This window comes from Bos mutus, chromosome 1 (genome assembly GCF_027580195.1).
Source record: "Bos mutus isolate GX-2022 chromosome 1, NWIPB_WYAK_1.1, whole genome shotgun sequence".
NCBI classification, from domain to species: domain Eukaryota; kingdom Metazoa; phylum Chordata; class Mammalia; order Artiodactyla; family Bovidae; genus Bos; species Bos mutus.
The window spans coordinates 39,957,726-39,970,083 of NC_091617.1; the positions used below are offsets into that span (position 1 = coordinate 39,957,726).

Sequence of the window (12,358 nt, forward strand, 5' to 3'; positions counted from 1 at the left end):
GTAATCTTTTAATTTTACAGTTTATAAATTGTAAACTGAGTTTGCAAATGCATATTGCAAATGATACTGACAGTCTATCAGTAAGAGTGGTAGCATCAGTAGCAAAATCAGATTTTATTCCTTTCAGTACTAATATATAAATTCCATACTTGGTTATCTTTTCAGAAGTTTTCTGCATACCTTTAAATTAGCTTGGACACCTTTAAAGAGAGGCAGTGTTTGAATTTCGAAAGAAAGTGGAAGTACAGTCACCAATGGGAAGCCTTCCTCACAACCTCAAAATCATGTGCCTTTCATATTTCTCCCCTTGCACGACTTAGACGTGGGGCATCTTTTTGCTGTATTTCTCTTTGCCTCCCATTGACTATAAAGCAATAACTGGAACCACTTCAACTGTGTGTGACACAAACATAGAAGCGCTAAAACGCGTCGAATGGAAGGCTGTTTTCTCCTCCAGAATTTTGTAAGCATCGAACGCAGATCCTTTGCTCTTCCATTTACTACTTTCCCAAATCCTACCACTGTGCCATTTCCCTCCCTCTGCCCTAGAGAAGAAAGATATACTTCATAATATCGTTTTTTTTTTTCTTCTTCTGGGTTTACTTTTCTTCCCTGTCATAAATATTTTTTAAAAATATTCTCATGAATTTTGAGGTAGGATTTTCGACCTCACTCGACTGTAAAACCCTAAGTCCGTTCAATTAAAATGCTGATTATAATAACAACAGCGAATAAACTGTTATGGAACCCCCACACTAGTGGCACAGATTCCTTGGCGCGCCCTTCATAAACGTGTTAAGTTTAGCCTGGGCGCATTCTTCCTCCTTCCTGAGGTTCCTAGCGTGACCAGCCTCTTCCACCTGCGAGCAGTGGAGGCATTTTTTTGTTGCTGTCTACTAACCCCCTCTAGCGCCGGACTCGCAGCATCCCAGCGGCGGCAGCCGGGCGGGCCAGCGCCGGGCTTGGCGGAGCTGGGAGGCGCTTGCGGCTCGGGCCCTACCCTCCACGTCCGCCTCGGCCGCGGGGTGAGGACGTCAGGGTTAGGCGCCCTGAGACCCCTCCTTGTTAGCACCTGTGTTGTCCCCTTTCCGAACTCCCAGCACTGGAGGCGAGGGCCGAGTGGTCCCACCAGGCAGCCGGCGCCGTGGAGCGCTGGGAGGGAGTGGGTGCCGCGAGGGGGCGGCTTCCGCGGGGATAGCTGTCCGCTCGCAGGCAGTCGGCGCGTCTGTGGAGGCGGCCACGCACAGCTCAGCCCGTGGGCTTCTCCGAGTCTGCGGTGCGACACCGTCACGCTGCAGGCGTCCCGGGCCCCCCGAAATCCCGGCGCCTGCGGCTGCAACCATGCTCTTGACCTCCACTGTGAAGTCGCGGCCGCATGGTGACGACAAGACCTCAGTGCACCCGCTCCTCTCCAGCCTGAGGTGACTCCTCTGAAGCTCGCTGCCTTCCTTCGCTCTCCTAGGACTAGCTGCGGAGGCGGCCGCCAAGCTGAGGCTCTCGCCCTACCGGGCAAGTTTGGGCGACCCAGGCTGAGGAGCGGTAGGCTGGTCCGCCGCCGCCAAGCTCAACCCGGACCCGGAGCGCTCGGCCACAGCACTCGCCCCCTCCGGCAGCGGAAATGTGAAGTCGAGGGTAGCCCTGCAGGGTGCAGAGTAGCCCTAAAACGCTGGACGTTGCTGCCGCGAAATGGGAAGGAAAGTGCTTAGGAGACTAAGTGCGGCCTCAGACAGGCCCGGGAAAAGGCTGCCAAGGCCGAAGCGCGGCGCAGACGCGGCCGAGTTGGAGGGGTCCGCTCTGCGGGCCGCTGCCGTCGCCACCTAGGCTAGGAGCTGAGGGCGCAGCTCGGTAGCTTGGTCGGACCCCTTGCGGCCCCGCGGAGCCTCCTCAGTTGCTCGGCTCTCGCCGCACTGGCCGGAGGAAAGTTCCCGCGGCCCCCGCCCGCTCACAGCTGCGGCGCCTGCCCGGCTTTTGGCTCTGCAAGTGCCCACTCTGAGTTAGGAGAGGCGCTCAGACCGGCAGAGCTGCCCGAGCCACCGCCGCACCTGGCCGTCCCTCCCCCCATTCCCGCCGTGAGGCGCCCTCCCCCGCCCCTTCGCTCCCCTCCCCCAAACCACAGCCCGAGCTCGCTCCTGCGCGCGCGCTCTCCCAGGCCCAAGTGAATAGTCCTCGCGCGAGCGGGACACGGCGGTGGATGCAATTCCGCTCGCCTACAGCCGCCAGGAGCTCCCTGGCGCCGCAAGCAGCGTCCTCCTCCGAAGCAGCTGCGCCTGCACCTGGGCAGCCTGGACCTTCGTGCCCTGCCCCCGGGGCCTCGCGCGGGGGTCGCCCCGGGACACCCACTGTGGGCCGGGTGGAGGAGGAAGAGGAGGAGGAAGAAGACGTGGACTCGGACCCGACGCTGAACACCTGGCTGCGCTGCTGCCACTTCTCTTTAAGGGGGAGGAGAAGAGAGCCGGGGAGAACCATGGGGGGCAGCGAAGTCCGGGAATTTCTTTTGCAATTTGGTTTCTTCTTGCCTCTGCTGACAGCTTGGCCGGGCGACTGCAGTCACGTCTCCAACAACCAAGGTAAAGGGACCGGTGGAGTAGCAAGATGGGGCGGGAGGAAGTGGGTGCTCCGAGGACCGGTGCGTTGGTCGCCTCTTGGCAGGTAACTTCGTCTCGGGGTGGGCTTCTCCGGGCTCTCCACACGAGGGGGTCGAGGATGTCTCCTCACCAGATCGCCTGTCCACAGTTCCTGGGGCCGGAGACCTCACGAACTGCGGTCTCTTCTGCTTCCAAATGTCTTTAAACGGATGCGTGAGCATCAGCAGCAGTTGGGTCCCACTACTGGCGGCCGCGGGACCGCTCCCCCTGCGCGGTCTCCACGGGAGGTCAGGCTCTGTGGTAGAGGCTTAATGGAGACTTCTGGCTCTTTGCGGTCGCTCACTGCACGGTAACGTGTAGGTTCTCCCGCACGCCTGCAAGAAAGCAGATCGTTCTCGCTGTAGCCCCTGGCCAAATAACCAGCCTTGTGCCTTCGATAAACCAAACCCTCGCCCAGCTGCAACCCCTTTACCCCATCCCGACCGAATGTAGTAGACATTTAGAAATTATTCCGAATTGTTTCCAGCCCAGATGCCCGAAGGGGCCGGGGGTGGGGGTGTTATTAGGTGTGAATTAAGAAGTTGTGAATATTCTATGCCTAAAGTCAGGTAAAGTGGTAAAGTGAAGATGAGGTTTACCGAATGGAAAGCACTGAGAATTTTTGACTTTTGTTTTTTTGCTTTCTAGCCAACAATCTTTATGAGACATACTCATTGGATTTCTGCTGTGAATATTTAAAGATCTATATTAAAAAAACCACTTCCATAATCTTAATCTTCCTAGACTGAGAGAGGAACAACCATAAAAGTTTTCCAGCATGTACCTGGCTGGATGCTCTCACTGGCACTGTGATGACCGCCGGTGTCACCTGTTACGTCACACTTTTAAAACACCTCAAATATAAAACTTAAATTAGAGTTACCATTCAACATACAAGATCTCGAAATAATTTGCAGGTATATAAATAGAGGTCAGATGGCATGAAAATGTGGGCTTTCTTTGCGAGGGTGAGAAGGTTAAGAGAGAAGGAAATTAGAACAGCACAGCTTTCTTTTTTGTTATAAACATATACAGCCAGTTTGTTAGAATAATTTAGAATCAATATTCAGTTCTCTTTATGTAACTGGTACTTTTGACATGCTTTTCTAAGTCTTTGTCTTTTTTTTTTTTTTTTTACCTCCAGATTGCAATCACAAATGCATATGTCAGCTTGAAAACCATACACAACCATCTTGCCTTTGAAACTGTATTCTATAAGTACCACCTATAGTGCCATGCTCTCCTATGGAGGTGTATACCTTCACACACATCCCTTATTTGGTTTCAAGGACTACTGGCATTAAATATCAAAGGAAGTAGTTACTTAATTTACCTCTGAAAATTGAACATTGTTTAAAATAACATGTAATTACTTGACCTTTTTATTGAAAGGAGAAACGATTTTTAGTAATTGGAAAATCAGACATTTATGTTATACTAAATGTCTCTAGGGCTTCTAAAGAAGTATACACTTAAAGTCAAGTTGGCTAGGAATATTTTAACAGTTATATCCTTTCAATCATGTCCCTAAATCAACATTTATATTTTCAAAGTTCCAGTAACCATCCTAGGCCCTGAGAATACTACCAAAAATAAAACATGTTACACTCTTCAAATGAGTAAAGAGCCATTCTACCAAAGTGTCTCAAGTATTAAAGTATGACCTTTCAGTAATTCATATTAAATTTAAGGGCATAGGGGAGTTGTTTGTCAACTCTTGCGGTAATTTTTATTTATCTATTTTAATAGCTTTCTCATACTTTTACAAGACATTTTAACTAAAAGATTTACCAGTTATATCTAATTTATTTGTGTTTTGTAAATTAGCTTAACTTAGTGAATATTACTCAGCTTACCTAACAAATAGGATCATTAAAGATAGTCTCCAAAAACTCTTAATTTGCATTTGTACTAATAGTCTAAAAACACAAGCTATGTGTTACACTTGAATAATATTGTACCTAAAGGGTAAGTTGGGTAAAATTTAGAGTTTTTCAACAGAATATTATGGAAAAAATATGCTCAGATTTTTTTTCGTCAGACACAAATAATTGCTTTTAAAATGCTTTTTACAGCTTAAAGTTACAGTGGTTGGAAATTATGCCTTATAATATCTTGAGATAATTTTTGAATGCTGAAATAATCATGCTAATAGTTGATAAAATGTGGAAGTTCAAAATGTTATTTTTGAGACCAATTGAAGGATATTTTCTTATTTGTAGTTTCAAAAATAGATGACATGAATCAACATGTCTTGCCAATTTGTAAACATTGAAAATATTTTACATTTTAGAATTACTGAAGTACATGTACAATATAGAAATATTAATGGAAAATACAAATCTTATCTATGTTCATAATATTAAGCATTAATAATAGGCTTAATATTTAATTTTAAACATATGTATTCATTTTTCTAGTAACTTTTTGTCCTAAGAGCTAATGGAATTCTTGTTTTATTTTTAAAATTTGTTACAGAGGGTAAATTTTCATTTTAATATAATTTGCCTTCTCATTAAGAGTAATCAAAAAGTAAACTCTTTAATGTGATTTATTTTTACCAAATTATATGACATATTTCATGGTTGAATGAAGGCATCATCCTCTTCTTCATTCCCCATTTTGCATACATAGATAGAATAAAAGGATCCAAAAAGTGAACTATTTCATTTTTAACACTGTGCTAAGAGTAACTTGAATATAGGAAGCATCTCTTCTCTTGTTTTTTAACTGGCTGTGAATCTCTGCACCATAAAGGCAAAATAAATCAGTTTGACACTCTTTCTATTACTGAAACCTCCTTGAATTGATCAAAAAGTAAAGCTGCTTTCTAGATCACTTCATCTGATTAAGTAAATGAAAACATGATTTGTACTCAAATTTCCCTTATTCCATTAATTTTCCCTCTGTTTAAAACCACAGTATTTATTTTGTGTTGGTAATTTTAAAATTAACAGTTTTTACTCTCTTAAGATATGAAAACTTTTATTTTTGTACTAGAAAGATAGTTAGGAGAATATAAAATACAATCTTGTTTCATATGTCAGTAACCATGTATATCAATCTCAGTGATTAGTAGCCACCAGGGATCCATTAATTCAAAAATTACTCTGCTTTAGTCTAAAAGAGTTGATGCATCTCTCAGGGTATGACTCATGTTTCCAAAAATAATCAATACTCAAATAATTCATTAAATCAAAATATGGTTTGAATATGAGAGTCTGGTGAGTTCATTTTACTACCAAGATTGTGTTAATTGATCTTTCTCCTCCACCCAGGGATTTCAGTGAAAAATGAAATATACAAGGAAAACAATAGTTTGAGTCATTAGTTTCATTAAATTTATTAATTTGAATGAATTAAGTCTAAAATCCACTAAGTTGTGTGTAAATACAGGTGAACATAGCTGATCAGAAAAATACCTGCTTATTTACATTTATAGCCTCAAATTAGTTGAACTGACATAAATATTGTACACAAACTGTAAGACTGAATGTTGTTCTTATATTTACAGAAAGCGGGGAATTGAAATATTTTCAGAAAGTTGAAGAGTGAACTTAACTGAAAATATTGAAAATTGGGTTTAATAAGGAAAACTGAGTGATTTATAAGGAATATTGCTAAAAGACCTTTCACTTATATAAAATTTGAGGGATAAACTATGATTGTAAAAGTGCAAGAGGTTGAAATCACATGCCTTTCTTGTTTTCCATAAGTATGAAGACAACCTAGAATGTAATTTTTTATACAAATCACATGCCTACTTATGTTTTCCATAAGTATGAAAACAACCTAGAATGTAATTTTTTATACATTAACAAACTGGGCCATTGTAGAATTAGCCATTATGATTAGTATTTAAAATAGAATATAAAATGTCATTGATACACACTGGTCATCTAAATCTTTTTGTTCTGAGTTTGGGATAAGACTATATCTAAAATTTTTTTCTTACACAAAAATTATACAACATTCTTTAAGGATCTTATCTTCAAACTAGAAATAACATGAATAAAGCAGTATTAATATAGATTTTCTAAAGGGCAAATATATATATATATATTTAATTAATGATTAAATAACATCTTTTTACATTTTAAAAATACTGTCAAACTTTTCCATATGGAATTTGTATTATTCTTATGTTACAAAATTAAATATTATTAAAAATCCAAGAGTTGAAAATTTTTTCTTCAGTAATCATTGCTAGTATAAATAAGTAGCAAAAGGCATCAATGATTTCTTGTATTTCCTTCTACTAATTCTTTTCCTCTGTGACAGACACCATATCTCAATCACTCTCTCTTTCTTCTTTCACACACAGGAGTACTTCTGACTATATATTTCTTTTGTCCTAAATGGTGAGAGAATAGATGTTATCTTACATTGTCCATCAGTCAACCAAATCCCTAAAGTTATAGAAGTCTCTTGTCTTCTTGACTCACCATTTCTTGGGACTATAAATACAGTAGAGATCAGTACATGTAGTTAAATAATAAACATGAATTAACTTTGTTCAGTGTACTTTGTTAATCATGTAATCAAACTAAACTTATACAGAAGGATTAAATTGTAAGTCATGTCCGACTCTGTGTGACCCCATAGACGGCAGCCCACCAGGCTCCCCTGTCCCTGGGATTCTCCAGGCAAGAACACTGGAGTGGGTTGCCATTTCCTTCTCCAATGCATGAAAGTGAAAAGTGAAAGGGAAGTCGCTCAGTCGTGTCCAACCCTCAGGGACTCCATGGACTGCAGCCTATCAGGCTCCTCTGTCCATGGGATTTTCCAGGCAAGAGTATTGGAGTGGGGTGCCATTGCCTTCTCCATACATCCACAGTGTTAACTTTTAAATAAAAATTGTATATATATATATATATATATATATATACACACATGTACATGTGTATATATATATATATATATATTTTTAAGTTGTGCAACATAATTTGATATACTATGTCTATAGTGTTCTGATCAACTTGCAGTTTCTTTAGGACTGGCATTAGTTCTTTAAAAAACAGGTATTATATTACCTCTTCTTTTGCCTTATTTTTATTGAGTATTCTGTTTTTGAATTTAATATTTATATGATGAAGAGAAAAAAGAGTAAGTAAGCCAGACTTCATAAATGCCTTCATGGAATTTATTTTCTACTAAGGGAGACTGACAAAAAATACGGAAGTAAATGAAACTATATACTATGGAGGAAACAATAAAGGCCCTGAGCAAATAACAGGAGGGACACACTGTTTTAAATGTGGTGGTTGGAGAGGACTATCTGGGAAGTGACACATAAATGACATTCTCAAGGATGAGAAACAGCTAAATGTACAGAACAGGAAGAAGTGCATTCTAGGTAAAGGGAACTACCTGGTCAGTGACCTTGAAGGGAGATGAGCTTGTCGCCTTTGAAGAAATAAGTCCAGTATGGAACTGGAGCTTACTGAGCAAGGCAGAGAGTAGCCTATAGCGAGGTTTGAAAGAGAATGTGAAACCAGATCCACAGAGAAGAAAACAAGCCATGGAAAGGAATTAGGTTTTAATATTTTCCTTGGTAAAATGGGAAGCTAATGAGATTTCAACCATTTTTCATTTTTAGAGCATTATGGCTAGCAAGTAGAAGAGATGATTGGAAAATGAAGAGTAGTGTTAGGAGTCTATTGCAGTTTTTAGGGACATAGGGAAGGGTATGGTGGCCTGGCTAGCATGGTAATACTGAGATGGGGATAAGAAGATGGATTTGAGATAGCTTTTGGAAGTAGGATTATGGGATCATCTTATAATTACAGAAAAATAAATGTAGATATTCAGTATTTTGTCACTTTTTCCAAGGGACCTGAAAAAATTTTTCATTAATCCCCATAAAAATGATCTTGCTTATAGTAGTTGATTATTGACAGCAGATAGGAAGGATGGGGTGAGAGGTCCATTCTCTACTTTAATCTTCTGAAACTATGATTTAAATAATAATAATACAGTTTTATTATTTCAAACCATTGTGCATAGCACTGTACACATTTTATCAACATGAAATTTGTTAATGCATTTTTGACACAATAACTTTACATATATAGTTGTTTTTTGTCAGAGTGGATGGCACAGGTGGGTGGAGATATCTTAACAAAGCAATATGGTGATCCAACAGAATCTATTAAAATAGAGAGCAATATTTCAAAGTTTGGCTTATGCACCAGTTTTATTCATCTTTGTTATTATCAGACTACTGTTACTAAAAAGAAAAATAGAAGTGATACTAGACATAAAATAGGCATGTTATCACATATTTTCTATTAGCCTTCTTTCTTCTCTGCATTTTGTTAAAATGAACAGAAACAAATGCATATTCAGCTTGTAAAAGACCCAGGAAATTAGATCTTAAGATGAGGGAAGAAAATATTAGGCTCTCCACTCAACAACAGTAAATTGCATGTAACTTAGAAATTTTCCCTGACCAGTTATTGTTCATCACTGTGAGTTGCCTGGAGAAGGCAATGGCACCCCACTCCAGTACTCTTGCCTGGAAAATCCCATAGAGGGAGGAGCCTGGTAGGCTGCAGTCCATGGGGTTGCTAAGAGTCGGGCACGACTGAGCGACTTCCCTTTCACTTTTCACTTTCATGCATTGGAGAAGGCAATGGCAACCCACTCCAGTGTTCTTGCCTGGAGAATCCCAGGGACGGGGAGCCTGGTGGGAGGCCGTCTATGGGGTCGCACAGAGTCAGACACGACTGAAGCGACTTAGCAGCAGCAGCAGCAGCAGTGAGTTGCCTACTACTACTACTACTAATATATGACAGCAATTGTTAAATATACAGAAGTGTAAAAAATCTTAATTTAACAGTCCTAAATACCTTGTATATATTTGAAAAATCAATACTATGGAGATGTTTCACTTAAACATTTGTAAATATTCTTAAATGTACATATTCACACATAGTAAATCTTATACTTCAGTGTTTAGAATGTTCTGGAGAATACTATTTTATAGTGATTTCCTTTCAGTAAACATTATGAATTCTTATGAGATATACAGTTTTGATTTTCAATGATAAATATTCTAGAACTGAGTGATAATGTTTGTACTTTAAAAAGATGTTTATCAGAGCCTACTATTTGGGCTTCCCAGGTGGCGCTAGTGGTAAAGAATGCCCCTGCTAATGCAGGAGACTTAACAGACAGGTCTTGGATCCATGGATCAGGAAGATCCCCTGGAGGAAGAAATGGTAGTCCACTCCAGTATTCTTGCCTAGAGAATCCCATGGACACAGGAGCCTCAGGGGCTACAGTCCATGGGGTTGCAGAGTCAGACATGACTATAGAGATTTGGCATACATATACACACTGATAGGTAGGTACTTACTATATGTAAGAATTCAAGAAGTTTTCCTTTAAGAATGTATGTCAATGTACGGCAAAACCAATACAATATTGTAATTAGCCTCCAATTAAAATAAATTTATATTAAAAAAAAGAATATATTAATATAGTTTAGTGAAGAGTTTTCAGTCTCTTTCCGAGTCTAGTAGGAAAATTTTCTGTTTTCTTAAAATTAGATCCAAAATTAATTATTTTTTTATAATTAGAAAAACTTTTAAAGGACATTTGTCATATGATAACATGTAAGAGTACTGATGTTCAGCTCTCATATTTATGTATTGATTATTTGCAAGTAATATCTTATTTCATTAAAGTATTTCTTATTTCATTAAATTTCTCAAATTTAAGAAAATAAGTCACTCAGCAGCCACATCTTAAAGTATCTCCCTGTGTCAGGCATTATGCTAGATTCTAAGATAGAATTCTACAACAGATTCTAAGCTAGATTCTACAACAGTGATTATCATACAGTCTCTATTCTTTAGAAAATCAGCCTTCTCTTTTGATTTATCCTTGAGTAATTGATAATTAATCCTTAATTGATGATTTTTATAAGATGGATTTTACAGTAAATGATATCATGAGGGAAAGAAGGAAGAGTGTAAAGTAATACTACTAACACTTTTATGTGTTTTTATTTGTAAAATTGCTTCATAGGGATCTTCTAATATTAGTTTATGGGTGGGCATATATTTTATTTAATTGCATGAAAATTAAACATAAATATGCATTGAATAAACACAACCATTCATAGAAAATATAAATATTTCAAAACTCTAATGGCTTTCCATGAACTGACATGTGGAGGCAGGTTTTGTTTAAATGATATTCAGAGAAGGCAACGGCAACCCATTCCAGTACTCTTGTCTGGAAAATCCCATGGACAGAGGAGCCTGGTAGGCTACAGTTCATGGGGTCGCAAAGAGTTGGACACGACTGAGCGACTTCACTTTTGCTTTTCACTTTTATGCTTTAGACTAGCTTTTTCTGGTGTGTTTATTTAAGGTGGATTTATTATTAAAAACTGTGATTCATGGTGAAGAAGCTAGTTTCCAGTTTCAGATAGCAGCAAACATACATCTTAATTGAGTTGTGAAGCAAGAATTGGGATGAAAGCATGTCTTTTCAGTCCATGTCCTGAAAAATGCATTCAGCTACTTTGCCAGGATATTGCTGTGTCCTCTAGCTATTGGCCTGTTTGATGATCTGAACTGGCTGGATATAAATGAAAAATCACCACCCTTGCTCCCGTTTCATTTTATAACTTAAGTTGTAACGTTATACTTACTTTCTGATCTTAGAAGTTATAACATCTCTTTAGAAACTGAATGTTCAAGAGTTAGAATTAGTTATGAATTATTTTATTCTTGTAATGTTTGGTATCTGGATATATGGGATATTTATATACATAACTTATTTACTAATGTTAACCTACTAATAACATGACAGAATGATTATTATTTTAGGTTGATTTCTGTAATATTCATATTTGTGGTATATGAGCATTGCAAAGAGGAACACTTTTTCTTAAAATTTATTTTAATTGAATAATTGCTTTACAATGTTGTGTTGTGTTTCTGCCATACAACATAAATCAATCCTAAGTATACATATGTCCCCTCCCTCTTTAACCTCCCTCCATCCCTCATTCCACCACTCTAGTTGTCACAGAGCACCAGGTTGAGCTCCCTGGGGAAACACATTCTTGAAATAGTACGTAGAGTATAATATCTAGAATAAGTAAAAGCATTTACACATAATTTAAAAAAATCAATATATGAAAATATTCCTACTTATGATGATTATAATTAGATATAATTTAAGCAAGTTAGTAAAGCAGGAAATATTTTATATATTAGGAAATAAAAATGTATTATATTAATGTGTATTCCAAATAAGAATTATCTAGAATTAATTGAAATGATTGCCTCCAAATATGAGTTGAAGTATATCTCAGTATCACCTTAATTTTTACTTTAAAAGACACAAATGTGTTCCATATGTTGCTGGCACATTATTATTGTAAAATAATTAAAATTAAATGTTCAATTAGAAAAACTGTGTAATGGCCAATAAATGTTATGATAAAAATTGAAACCTCAAGCAACTGAAGTTTATTATATAGTACAGTACTAAGTAGCTATAAACATTCAAAATGAAAGAAAAATAGGGATAGAAAAAAATTGAATTATGGTACTGTTTTTAAAATGAACCTAATTGGTCAAGGAGTTTCTCTTGTTACATATATCTGACTATACCCTGGGTTAGACCCTTAATCTCTGCAAGTGCAGAAGTGTCCTGATGTCAGACAATGTTAGCTAAAACTCTTTTTAAAAAATTCTGAAAATTTCTTTTCA

General features: G+C 38.7%; 1 protein-coding gene across 2 annotated transcripts in view; it reads left to right on the top strand.

Annotated features, from left to right (window-relative positions):
* The first annotated feature begins 1,547 nt into the window (after positions 1-1,547).
* Positions 1,548-12,358, top strand: part of EPHA6 (EPH receptor A6) — a 1,036,017-nt gene continuing 1,025,206 nt past the window's right edge. For both annotated transcript variants that reach the window (XM_070368049.1, XM_070368058.1), the window contains exon 1: positions 1,548-2,567. In XM_070368049.1, coding sequence (XP_070224150.1) covers positions 2,192-2,567 — 376 coding nt within the window. In that variant the 5' untranslated portion in view covers positions 1,548-2,191. The remainder of the gene's footprint in view (positions 2,568-12,358) is intronic.